The 25280-nt window shown below is 46.8% G+C and overlaps 1 protein-coding gene across 4 annotated transcripts in view; it reads right to left on the bottom strand.

Annotated features, from left to right (window-relative positions):
• Positions 1–25057, bottom strand: part of LOC135216276 (intermembrane lipid transfer protein VPS13D-like) — a 999641-nt gene extending 974584 nt beyond the window's left edge. For all 4 annotated transcript variants that reach the window (XM_064251439.1, XM_064251442.1, XM_064251440.1 and 1 more), the window contains exons 1-2: positions 24910–25057; positions 6471–6661 (exon numbers count right to left, since the gene is read on the bottom strand). In XM_064251439.1, the coding sequence (XP_064107509.1) occupies positions 6471–6661; positions 24910–25006 (288 nt within the window). In that variant the 5' untranslated portion in view covers positions 25007–25057. The remainder of the gene's footprint in view (positions 1–6470; positions 6662–24909) is intronic.
• Between the last annotated feature and the right edge of the window lie 223 nt (positions 25058–25280).

Raw genomic sequence — 25280 nt, 5'->3', positions numbered from 1 at the left:
TCAGAAGATCGTGAAGATCCCTATCATTCGTCAAATCTAGGCCTCTATGACGGAAGACTGTCGACAGCATACTCTTATATCCTCTAATTGTTGATACTGCCAGCTTGTCTACATTCCTAAGATGTAACAGGAAATCGGCGATTTGGCTCACAGAGGTCTTGGAGGAGGAAATGCCCTCTTTCCTACACCATCTTCTAAAAACAGCACTTAGACTGGTAGACAGATTGAGAGGAAGCTCTTCTCGCGGTGGCGATAGCTTTTGCCACCTCTCCTGAAAACCCTCTCGCTCTTGCCAGTTTCTTGATAGTCTGAATGCAGTCAGACTCAGAGCGAACGGGTTTTGGGTGATTCTCTCGAAGTGGGGCTGTTTGAGAAGATCGGGTCTTACTGGTAGGATTCTTGGGAAGTTCCACTAGTAGGGACATGACCTCTGTGAACCACTCGCTTGCTGGCCAGAATGGTGTGACCAGTGTCATCCTTGTTCCTTCCGACGGCTGCTAACTTCCTTGTTACTTCTCCCAGAAGTTTGAAAAAACGGGGGAAAAGGCGTATACATCCATCCCCGTCCAGTCCCAAAGCATTGCGTCTACTGCTACTGCTTCCTGGGTCGATAATCGGTGAACAGTAAAGAGTCAGTCTCTTCGTTTTCGAAGTCGCGAAGAGGTCCACTATTTGGTCGTCCCCATAGTCTCCATAACTGTTGGCAGACTTCTTGTGCAGAGTCCATTCTGTTGAAATCAATTGATTTCGACGGCTTAAAATGTCTGCTCTGACATTCTGGACCCCTGAAACAAATCTTGTCAGGAGAGTTATGTTCCTCTCCTCTGACCATAACAGGATTTCTCTCGCTATCTTGTAGAGAGAACGAGAGTGTGTCCCCCCTGTTTCTTGATATAAGAAAGGGCCGTGGTGCTGTCCGCGTTGATCTGGACAACTCGGCCTATGACTCGTTCTTGAAAGGCTAGAAGTGCTAAGCGAATTGCCTCTAACTCCTTGAGGTTGATGTGCCAAGGCTTCTGTTCTTTTCTCCAGAGGCCTGACATTCCTCCTTTCCCAAGAGTTGCTCCCCAGCCTGTCATAGACGCGTCTGTAAATAACACAAGGTCGGGGCTCTGAAGACAGAGGGACACTCCTTTCGACATCTTGGTGGGATCGAGCCACCACTCTAGGTGTTTCTTGACCAACGGGGATATTCTCAAATTCTCCTCTAAGTTTTGTCTGTCCTGCCAATTTTCTGTTAGAAAAAACTGTAGGGGCCTGAGATGTAGTCCTCCTAGAGAAACAAACTTCTACCAGCTGAAAGAAATGGGTCCCAGCCAGACTCATCCATTCCTTCGCCGAGCATGTTTCCTTCTCCAGGAAGGCTGACACTTTTTCTAAGCCTTTCCGCTGACGTTCTAGCGACGGAAAAGCCCCGGAAAAGCCACTGAATCCATCTGAATCCCCAGATACACGATGGACTGTGTTGGGGTCAGATGGGACTTCTCGTAATTGATCAGGAGGCCTAAAGATTTTGCCAACAGTAACGTAGTCTGAAGGTCCTCCAGACACCTTGCTCTCGACGACGACCGTATGAGCCAGTCGTCCAGGTAAAGGGAGACTCGTATCTTCGAGAGGTGAAGCCACTTTGCCACATTCCGCATGATAAAAGTTGAAAATCATGGGAGCTGTGCTCAGTCCGAAGCATAGAGCTCTGAACTGGAAGACCTGTCCTCTTAAAATGAACCTGAGAAACTTCCTGGACTGGGGATGGATGGGACATGGAAGTAAGCGTCTTGGAGATCTAATGACACCATCCAATCCCCTGGTGCTCAAGGCCCCTAGGACCGATTGTGATGTTTCCATTTTGAAGCTTTTCTTTCTTCACGAAAAGGTTCAGACTGCTGACTCTAGGACAGGTCTCCATCCCCCAGAACTGCTTTGGAACCAGGAATAACCTGTTGTAGAAGCCTGGGGAATCTGTCAAGAGCACTCGTTCTACAGCTCTTTTCTCGATCATTTGATCTTTAATAAATCGAGTAGAATCTGTTGCTTCTGCGGCTGATAAGCTGGTGACAGGTCTATAGGCTTCATGCTCAACGGAGGCATGGAGAGAAAGGGGAATTTTGTCCCTCCCTTCTCTATAATCTTGAGGGACCAGGTGTCCGTCCCCCTTGCTCTCCAAGCCTCTGCGAAGAGAGAAAGTCTCCCTCCCACCGGTGCCTGAAGGCAAGGTTGTCACTTCTTTCCTCTTTGCTTTGCGGGGGTTCTGCCTCTAGCAAAGCCCCTTCCTCGTGTAGCAGCTCTTGATGGTGCTTTGCCACGAAAGGGCTTAAAATTCTTCTTTGGTACCTGAGCTATTCGAGAAGAAGATTGTGTCGCAGGAAGTCTAGATGATGAGACAGCAAATCCTGTGTCGCTTTCTCTTTCAGGTTCACAGATAAATCCTTTACCATATTTTCAGGAAAAAAGATGGGAGGAAAAGGGGGCGAATAATAACTCCGCTTTCTGCGTAGGGGAAACTGCTTTAGCAGTAAAACTGCAGAAAAGCGCTCGTTTCTTAATATTCCCGTAGTAAAGTGGGCAGCTAACTCATCTGAGCCATCCCTTACTGCTTTGTCCATGCATGACAGGACGCTCGATAAACTCTCTAATGACAATGATTCTGGGCTCTTAGCTTGCCAGACCTGAAGCTCCCAAGCACCAATCTAGGAAGTTGAATACTTCCAACGTCCTGTACAGTCCTTTTAGATGGTGATCTATTTCCGGCATAGTCCATGAAACCTTAGCCGAGGACAGGTAAGATCTTCTTGGTGCTTCGACCAGTTTGAAGAAGTCACCTTGCGCAGACGACGGAAGTCTCAACCCTGTTTCTTCTCCGGTCTCATACCATATACCGGCTCTCCCGTTTAGCTTAGCTGGAGGAAGCGCAAAGGACGTCTTTCCTTTCGTCTTCCTTGATTCCATCCAATAATTCATCCTCTTCAAATTCAAAACGCTCTTTTAGTAGAAAGCGAAGCAGCCATCCTAACAAAACCCGGAGCTTTTCTCGTCTTGGATGAGGATAGTTGCGATGGCGGAGAGAGAGGAACTGGTGCTTGGAATTTTTCCGAAAACAATTCCTTCAGTAAGCGCGTTAACGTGCTATAATCCGTAGACGCTTCTGAAGGCTCTTCCTCTTCTGCAGGATGCGTATCGTTAGAAGACTCTCCTTGATCTTGACGGTCCGAAGTTTCTTTAACTAAACAAGAATGTTTGGGTTCTCCTTTGAGGCTCTGTTCGTAAGGGGGGAGTTTCTATCCGCTGAAGGAATAGACGAGACAATGCGCGAATGATCCGCCGTTGTCTTTGAAAACTTCAGACTCTCTTGTAAAGCCTTGTCTTTCGAAGTCATTAAAGGCAAAGGTTCTTCAAAAGCCTCTTTGCGGGATTCCTGTCGATCTTCTCTCAGTTGAGTACGTTTCTCTTTCCGAGAATCCCGAATAGTCGGGTGTCTATCGTCATCGTGAGCGCCCATGCTAAGGGAGCGAGACTTAGGACTCACAGGAAGTCGCGCGTCTGCCAATGAAAGCTTCCGATCCCGCTGGACTCTAATGTCTATAAGACGCTTATCCATCAAAGAAGTGTCCTCAAAAGCGTCCTGAAGCGGGACGTGCTCTAATGGACGTCGAGCGTCTTTCAAACTTAGCTTAGGACGCTTAACCTGTATCTGGGCGTCCTCTCGAGCGTCCTGGTGAGTCTTACGATCTCTCTTAACGCGTTGCGAGTTCTCATATTCTAAAGCACGAGCCTTTCGTCGATATTCGTACAGTATTTCCCTTTCTTGAGGAGTAAGATCATAAACGTTGCTCTCTCTGAATCCTAGAGCCTTCTGGAACGTCCTGATACTTTTGGCGTTGGTAGGCTCTCTCATGATAGAAGCGTAGAGTTGATGCAGAAGTCCGTCGAACGTCGACACGAGGCTTCTCTTGCTCGTTCTCAACCTCCTGACAAAAGCGAGGGCCGCCTGTGCGACATCTAACGCTTCTGTCCCCATCGCCACTTCTGGACACTCTCTCTCCGGAAACACTTGCGTGTTCTCGGTTGAGTCTGAAGGATCCAGAAGAAGACGACGCAGGAGAGGCTAAAGAACGAGGCGAAGCCGACAAAGGTTGTTTCGATCTTTTAACAGGAAGCCAAAGATCCTTTCTACGCCGATGAGGCTCCTCTTCTCCCCTTGCGAAGAAAGCCGACAATCGTTGACGCAATTGCCTACGAGTTTCTTAGACGGTGAAGTTGAAGTTCCACGTTCAGGAGAAGGACTCATTATATGCGAAGCACGCCGATGAGGCTCCTCTTCTTCCCCCTTTGCGAAGAAAGCCCGAACCCCAAATCGTTGACTCGGCAATTGCCTACGAGTTCTTATAAACGGTGAAGTTCCACGTTCAGGGAGAAGGACTCATTATATGCGAAGAAGGGCGAATTGGAGCCCTCTTCTTCCTTTGAACTCTAAGACGCTGATAGTTCTCAAAAGCGTCCTCATCAGAAGACGTCCTGCCTCTCTTCTTAGGCGTCAATTCTTCGAAGTGTTCGGGTGATGATGAAAGAACAGGACGAGAAGTAGGACGTGAAGCGTCCACTTCCTTAAAACCTCTCCTAAGAGGACGAGAAAGACGCTGGCCGCCTGTGCGACACCTAGTGTCAAACTCGTACTCTTCGTGAGAGGCCCTCTGAGAGCTCCATCCCCGGTCAGGAGAGGACGCCTCAGAGGACGAAAAGCACTCCTTCAATATCCGTGCTTGATCACACGCTTCGGCATCCTGGGAAACGTCCACAGGATCTGCTGAAGGGACGCCAGACCGGTGGGAATTTCCCGTAGCCCTCCTTCGGTTTTCGACATGTCCATTCCCTGAGTCCTGGGAGTCCGACAGAGGTCTATTCCTAGAGGCACTATGGGACCGATCTGACGCCCCCTCCACTACACTAGGGGCACTAATGTTTCCACTACACTTCACTGTGGTCTTCAATGCACTCACTTTCGATTCTAGTGCACGAATCGACTCCATGATGGAAGAAAGGGCAATACCTTCCGAAGCAATAACTTCATTGCCCGAAGGCAAATACACAGGGTTAGATGTAACAACCTCTACAGGAAGGTTAGAATGCGAATTACTACCCTTACTCTTCACAGAAGCACTTCTGGAGGAAGATCTTCTGATTCTATCTCTTTCAAGCTTACGAACATACGAATCATAAGTCTTCCATTCATTTTCGGTCAACCTTTCACACTCTTTACACCTATCATTCATCAAACAAATATGATCTCTACATTTCGTGCATACTGTATGAGGATCCACAGAAGCTTTCGGTAGCCTCACCTTACACTCTAGCACAGTACACACTCTAAAACTAGTTGCAGAAGATCCAGACATATTAGAGAAATCCAAAACCAAATTCAAAGACAAACCACAATCGCGTATGCCAATCCACCGAGCAAGTTTCAAAAAACCAAGAGACAATCAAATACTCAAGTGAACAAAGAGTTTTCCAAAATCCTAGGCGGAGGTCTGTAAACAGTTGTTTACCGACCGGCGACAGAGAAAAATCTGAATAGAAAATGGGAATGGTTCCTGACACCCGCCTCCCAGCGGCGGGAATGGGTACTAACCACCTGGCCGACCACTGCGTTTGCCGGGAGTTTTGAAATTCTGTCGGACTTCGGAGAATACAGCTATATATATATCTGAAAGGTAAGTGTCATGAACAAAATTCAAATTCTGAACCAGGTGCTGACCTACAACCAGGTCGTAAGCCAGCAGAAACAAATATAAGCACCTGGCTCAGTTGTTCCTCTTCTTCCCAAAAGTGGGTGGGACTAGTTACCTATAGCCAAAACAAAGAAGAATCACTTCCGCGAATTCCGAATTTTAGCTGCCAGTGCTAGAAACAGTTATGTAATTACTTGGTAAGTTACTTATGTAAAAACAGTAATTTGTGAATATTTCTCAGTGATAAATACCACAATAAGGCAAATTTTCCATGAATAATGAATCTGCAAATAGGTGAGTCCATGAACAGCCAGGGACAACTGTATTGTGTAGGAACAACAAATAGGTATAACGTTACCAACACACCACTACCTAGTAAAAGCTTTATACAGACTGACCAATCATTAAAGTCTACATTACTTAATGATCCACCAATAACTTGGATCAAGACAAGCAACTACTACATTTCAGTGTACATACATATACGTATCAGTAGTATGTACCATACCATTTAATTTTTCAGGCCAATTCACTATCCTAGGATGTATCTCACAAGAAAGGCAATGTTTTCCATAAAAAAAATCACAGTAGTCTGTCCCTTAAAAACTTTGACATAGCTCATATGCATATTCAGAACTCTGCCTTAGTAGAGATTTTCATAAGTAACACTAAGAACACCACTCGTTAGTTATACATAAAAAAACCATGAAATAACTAAAGAATATCTCAACCTTTTACACTTACCTCATCAAGCTTGACAGGCCCTGCTACAAGATACAATTGTTCAAACATAATCACCCAAGGCTCTGATCTCAGTCTTGAGACTGGAATCTGGAGTCTAACCTTCCCCACAAATCCAGCCTTCACCTCGACAGGCATGTCGAGATGACGAAGAGCATCTTTTCGTAATGGGACATTTTCTAACTCTACTTCTCCTGTAAATACATATGTAGTTAAAATATACAACGCTCAAACAATACTGTACATATGCAAGAAATGTGCTAAAGAAATTTAATAAGAAAAAAGGGGATGTGCAGATAATTTTTTTTATAAAATAGTATATACAAATGGAAATCATACAATGCTTTTCAGCATAAAAACAAATTTCTTGAAATTTAATTGCATTTTCTTTTATATACAAACCTGATTCATTACAACACTATACCTTTGTACAATTAGCTCAGTCAGTAAATCTCTTAACCTGGAACAAGAGAACAAAAGATAGGAAGGTGGTGGTTCCTTGCCGTTGCAAAGAGGTCCACTGCTGGTTTGCCCCATTGATTCCAGAGATCGTTGCATACGTGGAGATCCAATGTCCATTCCATCAGCAAGCCCTGATTAGTCTCCCCTAGGACTGGAGGCCCAGGTGAATTGCCATCAGTTCCTTGAGATTGATGTGGAGGGCTTTCTATTCAACTGACCACATCCCTGACACCTTCTGACTTCCTAACATGCCAAACCAACCAAGATCTGATGCACTGAAATAAAATTCTAGGCCAGAGTTCATGGGCAGAAGAGATTTCCTTTCCTGTAGTCTTTTTGCAGACAACTACCAATGAAAGTCTACCTTGATCTCTGAGGAGATGGGGAAGACGAAAGTCTGTCTGGGTTTTTCTGCACCAATTCACTCTCAGATAAAACTGGAGAGGTCTCACGTGAAGCCACCCCAGCTTCACAAAAGGCTCCATGAGGCTAGAATCACCAACAGACTCACCCACTTGACTGCTGGACAAGTCCTGAGAGACAGTCACTCCCAGTCTGCAGACAAGAGTCGACTGGTATTTTGGGAGAGAGAAAAAACCCAAAGAGTCTGTAAGTCCATAATCATCCTTAAATAAGGAATCAGTTGAGTTGGAATATTTGGGATTTCTGGAAGTTGATTAAAATTCCTAATTCTTGAGGCAAACAAAGTCTTCCTTAAGTCCCCCGCACACTTCTACAAAGTGGAGCAGAGAAGCCAATCATCCAAATAGAGGGAAATGTTGATGTCAAGACGATGAAGCCATTTCCCAAGAGATGTGAGAATCCAATGAAATAGTATTTGTGGGGCCATAGGCTGACCAAAACATCAGGCCCAAAACGAGAACTTTCCCTTGAAAGATGAAATGTAGGACCAAAACATAGCCCCAAAACAAGAACTTTCCCTTGAAAGATGAAATGTAGGTACTACTTCCTTGACTCTGGATGTATGGGGACATGAAAATACGCATCCTGCATGTCCAGGGTGACCATCCAGTCACCCTGATGGAAAGAGTACATGACTGAGCAATTGGTCTCCATATGTAACTTTGTCTTCAGGACAAATGAATTCAGGGCGATGACATCCAGAACTGGCCTCCAGCCCCCTGTCTTGGGAACCAGGAGGAGACAGTTGTAGAATCTCTCCAAGTTGCAGTTCAAAACCACCTCTACTGCCCCTTTGCAAATAAGGGACTTGACTCCTTGAGAAAGGGCCCAAAACTTCTCGGATCCTACCGAGTACGCTGGTAAAGTGATCGGCGACTTGGATAAGGGGGGGCTTCTCTCTGAATGGAATATATAGAGTATCCTTCCTACAGAACTTGGATTACCCAAGGTTCTGCACCTCTTCGGCTCCATTCCTCCCAAAAGAGGTGAAGCCTGGCACCCACTGGGGGGACAAAGGACTCCACTGGGGTACAAAGGACTTAACTTTCACTTCTTAGAGGTTGGCTTAAAAGAAGACTTCTTAATCGGTCTTAAGGGGGGATGCAGGTTGGATTGAGATCTACATTGAGACCTCAATCTTCCTCCTTGAAAGGAGAGCTGTGGTTGCAAGGGCAGAAAGGCTTGTGGTGACTCCTTTCATTGCAAAACAGCACCATGTGGTGACTCCTTTCATTGCAAAACAGCACCACAGTTCTTGCTTCTTCAAGATCCCCATTGAAAAAAGGGAAGCCAGTTCCAGAGAGCCATCCCTAACTGCCTTGTACACACAAGACAATACCCCCAACCAGTCAAAAGCAAAATATTGTAATGATACAATAAAGTTTGTTCATACTTACCTGGCAGATATATATATATCTGTATTTTCCGAAGTATGACAGAATTTAAAAAACTTACGACACACGCAGTGGGAGTCAGGTTGTTAGTACCCATTCCCGCCGCTGGGAGGCGGGTATCAGGAACCATTCCCATTTTCTATTCAAATTTTTTATTTTCACTGTCTCCTGAGGGGAGGTGGGTGGGTACTAAAAATATATATATCTGCCAGGTAAATATGAACAAACATTATTGTATCATTACTATATCATTTTGTTCATGAAACTTACCTGTCAGATATATATATAGCTGAACCCCACCTTTGGTGGTGGGAAGAGACAGAATAGAAATAGGCGGAAACATATACATGCAGATAATTGATATCTTGGTTCCTTACCTGTTAGCATAGCTGACTTCGTGATTACTGTCACCCAAGTCTGCTTCTGCTTTACTAGAGTTGCCAGCGAGGTAGAGACCTATATAGCTGGTGCGCTCTAAATGATCTGTCAACGGGGGCGTGAACACGATGTGACTAGACCATTGACCATACCATGAGGGCAATGAAGTAATAAAAACACCACCTGGCCTAGTCTACCAAAGGAAAGTCCCACTAAACTAGACTAAAGGAAGGGAGATCCGCCTCAGGCGGTCGACCCCACAACCAAAAACACACAAAATTAAAAAACTCACCTAACCACTAAAGGATAGGATGAGTGCTACCTCCTGCCCCCAAAACAGTGTCTGCAGCAACGTATGGTCCCAGCGAATAGCAATGTTCATATGATGCTTTCACCTCCCGCAGGTAGTGCGAAGCGAACACCGAGTTGCTCCGCCAATAGGTGGCACTCAAAATTTCACTCAGTGACATATTTTTGTGAAAAGCTACCGAGGTCACGATAGCCCTCACCTCGTGGGCGTTCACTTTTAAAAGCTTCATATCACTATCACTGCAAGTGGTATGAGCTTCCTTAATGATGTCCCTCAAGAAGAACGTAAGCGTGTTCTTCAACATGGGAAGATCTGGCTTCTTGACAGAGCACCACAAGTTACCAGAAGGGCCTCTACAGTCCTTTGTCTTTTCTAAATAAAATTTGAGAGCCCTGACAGGGCACAGGACTCTCTCTGGTTCTTGCCCCACGATTTCTGTCAAACCCTTGATTTCAAATGTCTTCGGCCAAGGGTTGGAAGGGTTTTCGTTCTTTGCCAAGAACGTAGGGCTCAAAGAACATACAGCATTGTGGTTCTTAAACCCAATATGTTTGCTTATAGCCTGGATCTCGCTAACTCTCTTCGCCGTCGCCAGAGCAGTTAGGAAAAGTGTTTTTCTCGTCAGGTTTCTAAGCGAAGCCGAGTGAAGCGGTTCGAAATTGCTGGACATAAGGAACTTAAGAACTAAGTCTAAGTTCCAAGATGGTACTTTTGGTTGAGGTACCTTCGAAGTCTCAAAAGACCTTAGGAGATCATGAAGGTCTCTGTTATTGGCCAAATCCAGCCCTGTATGCCTAAAGGCTACAGAAAGCACACTCCTGTAGCCCTTTATTGTAGGCACCACTAATTTAACTTCCTTCCTTAAGTAGAGAAGGAAGTCCGCTATCTGGCTCACAGAGGTTGAGGTGGAGGAAATATCTTTCTTTCTGCACCAACTTCTGAAAACAGCCCACTTGGATTGGTACACTGCAAGAGAGGAAGGTCTCCTTGCAGTGGCGATCGCTCTTGCCACAGGTCTTGAAAAACCCCTCGCTCTGGCCAACTTCTGGATAGTCTGAACGCAGTCAGACTCAGAGCGGGGAGGTTTTTGTGGTACCTCTCGAAGTGGGGCTGTTTGAGTAGATCTGTCCTTGGGGGCAGAGTCCTCGGAAAGTCTACCAAGAAGGCCATTACCTCTGTGAACCAGTCGGTCGCAGGCCAGAAGGGGGTGATTAGAGTCATCCTCATTCCCTTTGATGCCGCAAATTTCCTCATTACCTCCCCTAGGATCTTGAACAGGGGAAAGGCGTATAGGTCTAGTCCCGTCCAGTCCCAAAGAAGGGCGTCTACTGCTAATGCTCCTGGGTCTAGAACCGGTGAGCAGTACAGCGGAAGTCTCTTTGTCCTGGAAGTTGCGAATATGTCCACGGGAGGACATCCCCACAACCTCCACAGCCTCTGGCATACGTCCTGATGGAGGGTCCATTCCGTCGGCAGCAGTTGACCTTGCCGACTGAAGAGATCTGCACGGATATTTTCCACTCCTGATACGAATCTTGTCAGGATAGTGACGTCGTGTGTCCTCGCCCACAACAGAATTTCCTTTGCAAGGATAAACAGGGACCGAGAGTGGGTTCCTCCCTGTTTCTTGAGGTATGCCAGAGCTGTGGTGTTGTCCGAGTTGATCTGCACCACCTTGCTGGAGACTTCGTCCTGAAAGAACTGGAGCGCAAGATGAGCTGCTGCCAGTTCCTTGAGGTTTATGTGCCAGGACACCTGTTCCCCTCTCCAGGTGCCTGACACTTCCTTCCCCCCTAGTGTTGCTCCCCACCCCTTGGAAGATGCGTCGGAGAACAATACTAGGTCGGGGCTCTGAAGCTTGAGAGAAAGCCCTTCTGCAAGCTTCCACGGATCTGACCACCATCTTAGGTGTTCTTTCACCTCTTCCGATAACATCAAGATCGCTTCTAGGTCGTTCTCGTGCTTCCAGTTGTTCGAAAGGAAGAACTGAAGAGGTCTGAGGTGCAACCTCCCTAGGGAAACAAACTTCTCCAGTGAGGAAATGGTCCCCAGCAGACTCATCCATTCCCTCACCGAGCATGATTCTTTCCCCAGAAAGGCTGACACTTTGCTTAGGCATTGTTGTTGTCGCCCCTGGGACGGAAAAGCCCGAAAAGCCACTGAGTCCATCTGAATCCCCAGATAGACTATGGAATGTGAAGGGGTCAGATGTGACTTTTCGACGTTTACCAGAAGACCCAGGGACTTCGTTAAAGACTAAGGTCGTGTGAAGGTCCTCCAGACACCAGTCTCTTGAGGAGGCTCGAATGAGCCAGTCGTCCAGGTAGAGAGAGATCCTGACTTTCGCAAGATGAAGCCACCTCGCAATGTTCTTCATCAGGAGGGTGAACACCATCGGGAGCCGTTGCTTAGTTCCAAAAGCAGAGTGCCCTGAATTGAAATACCTTCCCCTTCAGGACAAACCGCAGGTACTTCCTTGACTGGGGATGGATGGGGACATGAAAATACGCGTCCTGGAGATCTAGCGACACCATCCAATCCCCCGGTCTTAAAGCCCCAAGCACTGACTGAGGCGTCTCCATCTTGAACCTCTGCTTGATGACAAAGAGGTTTAGGTTGCTGACATCTAGGACCGGTCGCCATCCTCCTGACTGCTTTGGCACCAGGAACAGTCGGTTGTAAAACCCCGGGGAATCCAGGTCGAAGACCTGTTCTACTGCTTGTTTTACGATCATCTGATCGAGCAGATCGTAAAGCACTTGTTGCTTCTCCCCTCGATAAGAGGGTGACATATCCCTGGGTGTCGTAGACAGCGGGGGTGATCTCAGGAACGGGATCCAATAACCTTTTCTTACGATGTCTAAAGACCATTTGTCTGCGCCTCTCTCTTCCCAGGCTTGCGCAAACAGCTGAAGCCTGGCTCCTACCGGTGACTGAAGGACTTCTAGATCATTTCTTGTTCTTCGAAAGCACAGGGGCTCTGCCTCTGGAAGTGCCTCTTCCTCAAGGGGCTGGTCTCGAGGAAGATCCACCTCGAAAGGGCTTCGATTTCTTAGGAATCGAAACTCCCGAAGACGAAGGGCCCGCAGGTCTCCTAGATGATTAGGCGAGGAGATCCTGAGTGGCTTTCTCTTGGAGACTGGTAGCAAGGTCCTTAACCATAGCCTGGGGGAAGAGATGGTCTGAAAAAGGAGCAAAGAGCAACTCTGCCTTTTGTGAGGGAGAGACAGATTTAGCCGTGAAATTACAAAACAGGGATCTCTTCTTTAAGAGTCCTGTGCAAAAATGTGCTGTCAGCTCCTCAGAACCATCTCAGATGGCCTTGTCCATGCACGACATTACGCTGGACAGCTCCCCCAGGCTAATCGAATCAGTACTTCTAGACTTGGCATCCAGGACTCCAAGACACCAATCTAGGAAGTTAAAGACCTTTAACGTTCGAAAGAGGCCTTTAAAGTGGTAGTCCATCTCCGTTGTCGACCAGGTTACTTTTGACGAGGACAGGAGGGACCTCCTCGAGGCATCCACAACGCTCGCAAAGTCTCCTTGAGCGGAAGAGGAAGTCTAATGCCGACGTCCTCTCCCGTCTCGTACCACATGCCCGCTTTTCCGCTAAGTCTTGAAGGCGGAAGAGCAAATGAGGTCTTTCCTTGAGCCTTCCTTCTCTCCATCCAGTCGTGGACCTTACGAAACGCCCTCTTAGTGGAAAGGGACATATTCATCCTCACAAACCCCGAGACCTTGTTAATCTTAAAAGATGAAAGTTGAGAGGGGGGAGAGCGAGGAGCTTCAGGATGAAAAGTGTCCCCGAACTCAGACTGAAGAAGGCGTAGTCTGAAGAGACAGGAGCCAGCGGTTGCTCATCATCAGCCTCTACCGAAGCGTCGCTCACTTCCCCTTCAGTCATAGGTGAAGTAGGAGGAAGCAAAGCTGATACTAGACTTTCAGGTCTAAGTTTCAAAGCGGAACATTGTTGTGAAGTAGAAGGCACAGCGGACTCCTGAGCAGGGAAAGTAGAGACCGGAACACTGTGTGCCTCTTGAAGACGAGAAGAAACTTGAAGAGAATCCTCAAAAACACGTGGGTGTCGACGAGCTTCTACATCCGCGTCCACCTGAGCGTCAGCTGGCGTGCGCCTGGCGTCCACTAGCGCATACCTGGCTTCTACTAGCGCGCGATTGGCATCCACTGGCGCTCGCCTGGCGTCCGCTGGCGCGCGCTTGACTTCCGCTGAAGCGCGCTTGGCATCCACTGGCGCGCGCTTAGCGTCCACTGGTGCACTCTTAGTTGTCACTGGCGCTCGCTTGGCGTCCGACCGAGCGTCAAGATCATGCTGCACTTGCACCAAGCGTCCAAACAAATGTCACGCTCTCGACAGGTAGCAAGCTTACGAGCGGGTAATACCGCTTCAAGCGAAGAGCGCGAAACAAACTCTTCGCGTCCTCTAGAGAGCCGCTGGGGAGCTGCATGAACTCTAGAAGGTGACGAAAAGGGAGAGAGAGACGAGCGAGGAGAAGGAGAGGGAGGCTGTCTAGACCTCTTCACTGGCAGCCTGTCATCCTTCCTGCGACGACGCGGTTGCGTCTCTCTCTTAGAAAGTACATCAGCAAGTTGCTGCTGCAACGAGCGAAGAATCTTCTCGGTAGGAGAAGACTCCCTCTCAGGAGAGGGGCTGATCCTGTGAGAAGGCGAGGGGCAAGGGGATGCCTTCTTCCTTCTCACAGGAACAGCCGCTGCTAGCACTCTGGAGCGACTGGGGTGCTCGAAAGAGTCATTATCCGATGACACTTTACTCCTCTTCTGCGGCGGGAAGGCTGCGAAGACACTGTCAGGCGAAGATCATCGCTCGGGAGAAATTCCTGGACGTGAAGCGTCCCGATCACAAACGCTCCTTTTCAGTGGGCGTGAAACTGACTGAGAGCTCCACCCCTTACGCGGGGAGGAAGCCTCTGAAGAAGAAAAGCACTCCTTGAGATGGCGTGCACGCCCTCGCTCCTTGGCAGTTCTGGGTAGCGTCAACAGAAAACTGCCGAAGGCACGTCAGATCGGTGGGGGTTCCCCGTAACCCTCCTTCGGCTTTCGACATGCCCTCTCCCTGAAACCTGGGAGTCCAGCAGAGGTCCAGGCCTAGAGGCGAAATGGGGCCGATCTGACGCACCTTCCACTACCCAAGGGGCACTGTCACTGCACTTTGCACCTTCACTTTTGCCTTCTAAGGCAAGCACTTTCGATTCTAAATTTCGAATCGATTCTAATATTAAAGTAAGGGCATTACCCTCCACAGACACTGTTTCAGGGCCCGAAGGCAACACTACAGTGTTAGGAGTAGCAACTACAGTAGGAGGGTTAGTAGGAGAAATGGAATTTTTATTCTAAAATTAATATTAATAATACTTACCTGTATAATTTATCTAGCCCTAAATCCCCACAAACCGCACCAAAATTTACCACATTGGCAACCCTGTTACCTCCTATTCTGTCCGCCAGTTGGCAACACTGTCGTTGACAGATACAAAAACCTTCCCTCAAATCAGTTGTGATAGGCAGATCGTGGGGTAGGATGGGTGGGACTAGATAAATTATACAGGTAAGTATTATTAATATTAATTTTAGAATAAAAATTCCATATTGAAGCTAAACCATTACCTTAATATAATTTAAGTATCCCGATTAACCACATTGAAAAGGAGGAGGGAATCTGAATACAATTTCCCCTTCGGACAGAATAGGAGAAAACAAACAAAGAAATATATATCATAGGCAGTCAAAACTCAACCCAAGGTCTAAGATACTAACAACTCAAAGTCTCCTACCATAATGCCACCAAACTGCGGTACCACAGGACAAGGAGTAAGTGCATAGTCAGTCCGTCTGTACTAAAGTCAGGTGACCGACCAGGTGACCAGTCAGACGAATTGCGGACAGCAAGGCTGCACCCTGAAGACTATCAAGCACTATTCTTTCCCTAAAGGATGAGTGTCTGGACTGTCTGGGCGATTCAAAGCTAAGCAAACCTTGGGGGGTGTATCAATGCAAACCCGACGTCGCCAGCAACGAATCGGCTCATGAGCAACTCCTAACTCGAGCTTTCTGGGGCCAAGAGAAAGGAGCGCGGAGCAACAAGGCGATTCAGTCCCGAAGGACGAATGCCTGACAGTCCAACCTGGTCTCATGTTACACGATCATCGGGGGGGTGTATCAACGCAACCGACTTCGTCAACAAGAAACTCAGGGCTACTAAATGTCGCCTGATCTCACACGAGTGTCTGACTCGAGAAAAAACAGGTGAGACAAAAAGTAGATGGGTGAGCGAGTCACCATCCAATGACAGCAGACGATCCATCGACTAATTCCCTGTCCAGGACAGTGGAAGAAGCAGGAGTCGTCAGGACAAGCGAACCAGTGGCTACTCCTAGGTCAGCATCGACTCTGGGAGAAGCGTAGTCGCCAGTGCCGACAACCCAGTGGCTGGAACCATTTCACACGACAATGGAAGCAGCATGAGTTGCCAAGCAGTCAGTCCTTGTCATCAACAACACCTAAATACCAAACTGCCTAATTCCCATTATAACTACGTCAAAAACTGCCATGGGTTATAATACAAAAACAAAAAATATATACAAAAAAAAAAAAAAAAATTAATGAAATAATACAGGTAGCAACCAAACGTTAAACAGGAAGACTACCTAATTCTCCTGTCTGACGACCTGTCCTGCCATCACCAACGGGCCCAAGAACGAAGGTCGCCTAGAACTAGAGAAATATCCCTCAAGTAAAAGAGGCAAAAACAGAATTAGAACGCCAAGTCGCCGCCTCAAGCACCTTGGCGACTGAGACGTTCTTCATAAAAGCTACTGATTTGTAGCAACTGCTCTTAATACTGTGTGCTCTCGGCGTCTGGTCTTCCCCAGCAGCCGAACCACCAGTTTTAATGATCAGATCTCTGAGAAAAAAGGATACACCATTCTTTGAAATAGGTCTCTTGACATTTCGGGGTGAAACAAACAGATGACGGGGACGACCCTGAATGTCCTTCGTGCGGCGTAAATAACATGAGAGCGCCCTATCAGGGCAAAGGACTAATTCCTCATTTGAATTACCAACAAAGTCGACCAGCGACTTCAGTACGAAAGACCTGGGAATGGGATTATCAGACGATTCAGTCTTTGCGACAAATTCAGGAAGGTATGACAAAATCATGTCTTGTCCAGATCTGGCAACCAGAAAAGAGAGTGCTTGCAGTTCACCCACCCTCTTGGCTGTAGCCAGTGAGACAAGAAGAGTGTCTTAGAAGAGAGGTCCCTAAATTGGCAGAATTCAGAGGCTCAAAACGGAGGGAACCTTAAGGCTTGAAGGACTTGTTAACATCCCATGTCGGAGGCGAACACTGCGGCCTGGGTCGAGATAGGGAAAAAGATCGAAGTAAATCTCTAATGACATAAGATGAAGAGATCTCAGGGAGCCTTGCCTTAAAAACATAGGAAAGCATAGACCTATAACCCTTAATGCACGAAGGTGACAGGGCCCTGTCATGATGTAAATGAAACTAAAAACTCCGCTACTTTCGGTAAGGAAGGTCTAGAAATTGAATGTCCTTGAGACTTACCACCAACGTCTGTAAACCGACCATTTAGCCTGATAATTTACTCTGGTTGATTGCCGTCTGGCAAGAGCCAACTGTCGCGCCACTCTGGAGGAGAACCCTTCGTGCTTGGAGAACCTCCTGACAGTCTCCAGGCATGAAGATGAAGCATGTGGAGCCTCTGATGGAACCGATGAAAATGGGTTGTTTGAGAAGATCTGGTCTCTCTGGCAGGCGAATGGGGGGTTCCACCAGTGCTTCCAGAAGGTCGGGAAACCACTCCTTCTGTGGCCAGAAGGGGGCGATCAAGGTGAGATCCAGACGCTTGGTTGCCCTCACTTTGTTGAGGACTGACCTCACCAGAGAGAACGGAGGAAAAGCATAGGCTTGAAGTCCCTCCCAGTCCTGCAAAAGAGAGTCTGTCCCGGCACTCTGAGGAGTCTGGTAAGGGGCGAAGAATATCTGGCACCGAAAATTCAGTGGGGTGGCAAACAGATCGACTGTGACAGGCCATTTCTTCCTGAGGCTGTCGAAGACTTCCTGGCAAAGTGTCCACTCCGACCCTTGAACTTCGTTCGGTCTCGACAAGGCGTCTTGCTAAGACGTTGTGATGGCCCAGGATAAAACTGAGGGACCAACGTAATCCCCCTGTCTTCTGCCCAACACAGGATTGATCGGGCTTCTTGAGTGAGAAGATCCGACTGTGTGCCGCCGGTTTGGTTTCTCAAGTTACGAGACTGCTGTGGTGTTGTCGACAAAGATCGCGACAACCGACTCCAAAACAGTTGTTCCTGAAATGAAAGAAGGCCTAGGTACACTGCCCTCAGTTCCCTCCAATTTATTGACATGATCCTCTCCTCCTCTAACCAAAGGCCCGAAGCGGCTTCGGAGCCCAGGTGTGCGCCCCAACCTTGATCCGAGGCGTCTGACCAAAACATTAGGTCCGGAGGAACCGAAAGAAGAGATGTCCCTGACTTGAGGCGGTGAACTTGCATCCACCAACGGAGATCCTTCCGACATTGTGGAGAAGAGCGACTATCTGTCCTCGGACACGAAATCCCATGACTGGCGAAGTGTCGACTGAAGGGACCTCATTCTGAGACGACCTCCGGGAACCAGTTGGATGAGGGATGACAATGGCCCAGGAGAGACCTCCAAAGAGAAACTGGCTGCGTTACGGAAGACAAAAATTCTTCGATCAGACTCAGAAGCTTGTCTATCCGTTTCTGAGCGGGAGAAAGCCCTCAAAAATCTGGGAATTCAAAACAATCCCCAGATAAGTCATGATCTGGCAAGGGATTAGATTGGACTTGTCGAAGTTGACACGAATGCCCAACTCGACACAAAGAGACAGAACTATCTCCCTCGACCAGAGACATTTCTCTAGAGATTGCCGTCCGGAGCTAGCCATCGTCCAGAATACCGAAGCATCCTTACTTTAACTGATGCAGAATAGCTGAAACAGGAGCATCACCCGAGAAAAGACCTGTGGAGCAGTGGTGAGGCCGAAACAAAGGGTCTTGACTGGAAAACTCGAGTCCGTGAAAAACCGAAGGTAAGGTCTGCTTCTTGGATGGATGGGGATTTGCAGATAAGCATCCTGCAGATCGATGGAAATCATCCAGGTTCCCCCCTCCTGACGGATGAAAGAACAGTCTGGACCGTCTCCATCCTGAACTTGGACTTTAGAATGAACTTGTTCAAAACCGAAAGATCTATGATGGGGCCGCCAGGCACCCGAGGCCTTTAGAACTACAAACATCCGAGAGTAAAACCCGGGAGAAGGAGGAGCTCGCTCTATGGCATCCTTCTCCAAGAGGCCGAAAGCTCCTTCTCCAAGGCTTGACCCCTGATTGAGTTAGGGGAATAACTGCTGAACAACTCGACGAGGACGATTGGGAAAGTGGAGGTCTGGAAACAAAAGGGATCTCGTAACCTTCCTTCAGGACCTCCACCACCCAAGCATCCACCGCTCTCCCCTGCCAAGCTGACCAATGGTGGGAGAGACAAGCTCCTACTGCAGTCTCCAGGCGAGGTGATGACTCCTACTTCCGGAAAATTCTTACGCAGAGACAAGGAAGAAGAAGAAGAAGAAGAAGGTCCTCCTGGAGGTTGAGCTCTTTCTCTGCCCTTAGAGCCACGCCAAGAACCTCTCCCGCGTTTCAAAGTAAATTGTGAGCACCAGAGGATGAAGAAGAGGCACCAGCACCTGAGATGTACTCTGGAAAAAAGAAGCCAGAAGGATGTTGTTGGGCCTGGAGCAGAAGGTACAGATCTGGTCCTAAACTTACGCTCACTCCTTGAAGGAACGGGAGGAAGACCAGAGGAAAAAGCTCTTGATAAGGCCCAGTGAGCTTGGGAAGAGGCATCACCTTGATGTTCCTTCAAAACCTCAGAAAGCACAGAAATATCGAAAAGGAAATCGCCAAAAGGAGAAGAGGACAACAGACGGGTTCTCTGAATCTCCAATACAGAGGAGGGTACTGCGACAAATACAGGTTACGCCTTTGAGAAACAAGAAAGGCCTGCAAGTGAAGCCAGCAAGCTCGTTCTGATGTACAGAAGCGATTGAAATGGATGAGCAGAATTTCTCAAAAAAGAGGAGCATCAGGAGGAACAAACCCGGAGTCCTTGATATACATTAAAAGCCCTCCGAGGACCCACATATTGAAGGATTGAGCTTCTTGTAAGGAGCTCATAACAGACTCCATAGCATAAATCTTCAATTGAGACAGAGACCGAAGCCTTAGAAGGTAAGGGTTGACTTGAAAGTCGGACAAAATCAGGATTTGGCTTGGGGGGTCGAGAGAATGAAGAATCATCCGCCACCTGGTAAACTCCTCTCCGGTGTCGTAGAAGAGAAGAGAGCTTCCTCTTCCCTTCCCCGATCACCTTCGAAAGTTTAGCGGGCAACGTCCGCCCTCACTCTCGCGAACCTCTGGGCAAAGGGAAAACGTAAAAATTCCTGTGACCGGGAAGGACCGTCAAGAAAAATCCCTTTCTGTAATAACAACGAGGCGGAGGCTGCTTCTGCTCTTTAGGCCTCGCCTGAGGAAGAAAACTCAAATTAAATCAAAAAGTTTGTTTCTTGAATTCTACATCATGACATCCATTCGAGGAAACATCAATATCACACGAATCCGCGTCATCATCATCGTCAGATCCTAACTTAGAAACTTCCCCTAGGTCTGAAGTAAAATCCTGACGACTAGCTATCTTAGGTCTGACACTAATATCCCTCCCCCCTTCTCCTAAATAAGCGCCCTTTGGCACTGTTTACGGGACTAACAGGGGACACGTTGGGTAAAGATTCGTTAGGCACCTGCCCGGACCGGATCCCCCTAGGCCCTTGCGCCACGACGGGGTTTCACAAGCCGGGGTATCTGTCGCACCGTTACCCATGATGCTGTCGACAGGTACCTGACGAGGAGCTGAAAATGAATCTAAAAGTGTGTTAGACATTCTAGTAAAGGCTTCTTGAAATTCTCTGACAGATTGTTAAACTTAGCTGAAATATCTCTATATGACTAAGCAGTAATTTCTTAAAATTCTGTTTCCAGGTAGTTTTCCATTGCCAAAATCTTTGAATCTACATCAGAAATAACTTCACTAATTACCGGTTGTACAGGGGCAAAGCATCAATTAATTCGGAATCAGAGTCGTACGATACCGAAACCGAAGAGCCAGAACCATGAGCGCCAAGTCAAAGAATTCGTTAGATACAGTTCTAGCAATCGATTTCTTTTTCTCCTTAAACCGATCTTTTACGCTGCAAGATTGTTTGGCGCGTTTCATATAAGCAGATCATATCCTCGTCAGACCAGGGGCTTTACATACGTCACACGAGGGAAGTCAAGTCACAAACCTGTCCACGACAAGAGCTACAAATGTCATGGGGGTTCATACTCCCTGCTACTCATCCTTGTCCCACAAACCGGGCAGTTCCTGATGTTGCTGGCAGAAGGAAGCATCGTAATTTCTTGGTAATCCATTGTAGAATTGGACAGGTCAGTAGTTCCGGGTCACGCAAAAGTTCGTAATTTAAGATAAGAACCACAACAGAAATCAAAGTTAATTCACTATTTCGTGATGTAATGCGTGAGTGGTAATTCACATAAAGTCTCATTTAACAAATAATGATAGCTTTAAAGGCACAAAAATGTTTAAGGAAATATATAAAGAGCGGCCGTGATGTAAACAACACGGGCGCTCGTTAACAACTGATTTGAGGGAAGGTTTTTGTATCTGTCAACGACAGTGTTGCCAACTGGCGGACAGAATAGGAGGTAACAGGGTTGCCAATGTGGTAAATTTTGGTGCGGTTTTTGGGGATTTAGGGCTAGATAAATTATATTAAGGTAATGTTTATTAATACATTAACTTCCTGACGTTTACCTGAAACGCTCCTGGAGGAAGACCTCCTTAACCTATCACGCTCAAGCTTTCGAAGATAGGTCTCATACGCCTTCCACTCAGAGTCCGAAAGACATTCACACTCCTTGCAGCGATTCTCATACACACAATCATGCCCCTGCAACTCTTACACAATGTATGCGGGTCTACCGATGCTTTCAGTAGCCTACCTCTACATTCACTTCTAGTGCAAAACCTGGCGCTAGCCGAATTAGTCCCAGACATCTTAGTTTAAAGAGAAATCAAGCCAAAATCAATTAATTCCACAAATAACGTGTGTCTAGCCACCGATCCAATTTCAAGATACCAAGAAATCAATAAGGATACTTAAGAAGCCAAAGTTTCCTAAATCCAAGACGGAGGTGCTGAAAACAGTTGTTTACAACACCGGCGACAGAAAAAATATGAATAGAAAATGGGAATGGTTCCTGATACCCGCCTCCCAGCGGCGGGAATGGGTACTAACCACCTGACTCCCACTGTGTGTGTCGTAAGTTTTTTAAATTCTGTCGGACTTCGGAAAATACAGCTATAGATATATCTGACAGGTAAGTTTCATGAACAAAATCTTTTGCAAGGACTGGACAATTCCTCAATTTTTCTCAACAAAGCTCCCCAGTCCAATTGAGGAAGCTAAAAATCTCTAAGAGAAGGTGAGGAAAGAAAATCTTGGCTGAGGCAAACGCAGAGCATCTCATTACATCAATTAACCCGGAGAAGTCTCCATGGGAGGAGCCAGACATTCCCAAGGAGGGAGCTTCTCCAGTGGCGTAAAAGCGATACTACTTCCTCTTCAGCAGCTTCAAGGGAGAGAAAGCAAAGATAGCTTTGCCTTGCTCCCTCTAAGCTGCTCAAGAGGAAGTATGGCTTTAATGCCACTGGAGAAGCTCCCTTCTTCCGAGGAACTTTCCTTGAGGAAGAAGAAAGGACCAACTTGGGGAAGCAAGCACTGTCAGGAGTCTGTTTCCTCATGAGGAAGGTTGAGGCAGGAGAATCAGGAGTAGCTGGTTCGATAAAATCTGGAAAGTTGGCAAGGAAAAACTTCAATAAGGAAGTGTAGGCAAAAGGTGGAGTTGTATCCTGGTCCTCGAGGAAGAAGAAAGGACCAACTTGGGGAAGCAAGCACTGTCAGGAGTCTGTTTCCTCATGAGGAAGGTTGAGGCAGGAGAATCAGGAGTAGCTGGTTCGATAAAATCTGGAAAGTTGGCAAGGAAAAACTTCAATAAGGAAGTGTAGGCAAAAGGTGGAGTTGTATCCTGGTCAACTTCTTCATCGTCAGATGAAACGGGGGGCAGAGTTGTCCTTACTCTTGGAGACTGCTGGTTTCTTCTTTAAAAATCCCATGAGTTGCTTAGACTGACATTTGATTAGAGCCAAAGATGAATCCTCTTGTGCTGATGGAAGAGAAGATGGAGATGGAGGAGTAAGGCGCTGCAACTCTGGCACCAAATGCTCCATTGATGACACCGAGCACCCAGAAGGAAACAGGCGCTTATGCTGAACATCAGGGTGCCTAGGAGCCAAAACAGGGTGCTCAAGACATGAAATTCACTTCTGGCTATCCCACAAAGACTGGCAATAATGAGCAGAAAAGGTAGCAGAAGGCAGAGCAGCAAAACTGCAGGAGGGCTGTGGGCTAACACTACCCTCCTTATAACTCTTGGCAGGTGGAGGGGGGCTGTTTGCAATGACAGTCTCTCTTCAGAGTCTGAGAAGCTGAAGAATGGCACCGATAGCACCTACTGTCGGGCAAGGAGTAATCAAAATCTGATGACAGACGGGTACCACTAAAAGAGACGACTCTCCAGTGGCTCTCTGTTGAAGCCTGGGGATGGTAAACAGGCTTGATGGAAGGGGTGACTGTCAAAGCTTTACTCTTCCTGTCTCTCTCTAATTTCTTTAAATGAGACTCCAAATTCTTGTATCCTTTCGTCCCAACCAAAACATTCATTATATAAAGTATCAAATGAACATATCTGCCCTCTACAATAAGTACATAAAGTATGAGTACCATAAGATTCCTTGGTTAGCCTAGTCATGCAAATTTTAGCACAATACCTACAGCTAGCAGAGCCTGAGTCCAACATTGTCAACAACACTAAAGACCTGTCAGTCACCAAGGAGAAAAATTACAAATTTTCCATGACAATTCACAAAAATTCGAGCGACACCGTTCAGAGAGAAGCCCCCCTTATCCAAGTCGCCGATCACTTTACCAGGGTACTCGGTAGGATCCGAGAAGTTTTGGGCCCTTTCTCAAGAGGTCAGGTCCCTTATTTGCAAAGGGGCAGTACAGGTGGTTTTGAACTGCAACTTGGAGGGATTCTACAACTGTCTCTTAGTGGTTCCCAAGACATCAGGGGGCTAGAGGCCAGTTCTGGATGTCATCGCCCTGAATTCATTTGTCCTGAAGACAAAGTTACATATGGAGACCAATTGCTCAGTCATGTACTCTTTCCATCAGGGTGACTGGATGGTCACCCTGATGCGTATTTTCATGTCCCCATACATCCAGAGTCAAGGAAGTAGTAGATTTCCAGGGAAAGTTCTCGTTTTGGGCCTGATGTTTTGGTCAGCCTATGGCCCCACAAGTATTCCATTGGATTCTCACATCTCTTGGGAAATGGCTTCATCTTCTTGACATCAACATTTCCCTCTATTTGGATGATTGGCTTCTCAACTTCCAGAAATCCCAAATATTCCAACTCAACTGATTCCTTATTTAAGGATGATTATGGACTTACAGACTCTTTGGGTTTTTTCTCTCTCCCAAAATACCAGTCGACTCTTGTCTGCAGACTGGGAGTGACTGTCTCTCAGGACTTGTCCAGCAGTCAAGTGGGTGAGTCTGTTGGTGATTCTAGCCTCATGGAGCCTTTTGTGAAGCTGGGGTGGCTTCACATGAGACCTCTCCAGTTTTATCTGAGAGTGAATTGGTGCAGAAAAACCCAGACAGACTTTCGTCTTCCCCATCTCCTCAGAGATCAAGGTAGACTTTCATTGGTAGTTGTCTGCAAAAAGACTACAGGAAAGGAAATCTCTTCTGCCCATGAACTCTGGCCTAGAATTTTATTTCAGTGCATCAGATCTTGGTTGGTTTGGCATGTTAGGAAGTCAGAAGGTGTCAGGGATGTGGTCAGTTGAATAGAAAGCCCTCCACATCAATCTCAAGGAACTGATGGCAATTCACCTGGGCCTCCAGTCCTAGGGGAGACTAATCAGGGCTTGCCGATGGAATGGACATTGGATCTCCACGTATGCAATGATCTCTAAAATCTATGGGGCAAACCAGCAGTGGACCTCTTTGCGACGGCAAGGAATCACCACCTTCCTATCTTTTGTTCTCTTGTTCCAGGTTAAGAGATTTACTGACTGAGCTAATTGTACAAAGGTATAGTGTTGTAATGACTCAAGGTTTGTATATAAAAAAAATGCAATTAAATTTCAAGAAATTTGTTTTTGCTGCACAAAACAACTAACCTTTGAGAAGACCAATGGAGAGTTGATCTGTATTTAAATTCTCCAAGTACTTTCCTAAGTAATTGTTGAGAACCCATGTTGCAAGCCCTTCAAGCATTATGCAGCTGAGCACTCAAATTTGACAAAATATTAGCTGTCTTTACGGATCTGGAATAAACATCAATAGACATTACTAGAATACAATTTAATACCACTTAAAAACTGCAATCATTTTCAAATCACCTTAAAGTTATTAACAATAAAAATAAAATACATGAACTTTATCAAAATGGTAATCTTACATTAGCTTACACAAATATGACAAATTTTCTAAGACAAATATTTTGTATTTATCATAGCTACAAACCTGAGGTCTTAACAATAGGATAATT

Source organism: Macrobrachium nipponense, chromosome 6 (genome assembly GCF_015104395.2).
Source record: "Macrobrachium nipponense isolate FS-2020 chromosome 6, ASM1510439v2, whole genome shotgun sequence".
NCBI lineage: Eukaryota > Metazoa > Arthropoda > Malacostraca > Decapoda > Palaemonidae > Macrobrachium > Macrobrachium nipponense.
Note: the sequence above shows the minus strand (reverse complement) of the source record. Positions and strands in the feature narration are given on the sequence as shown.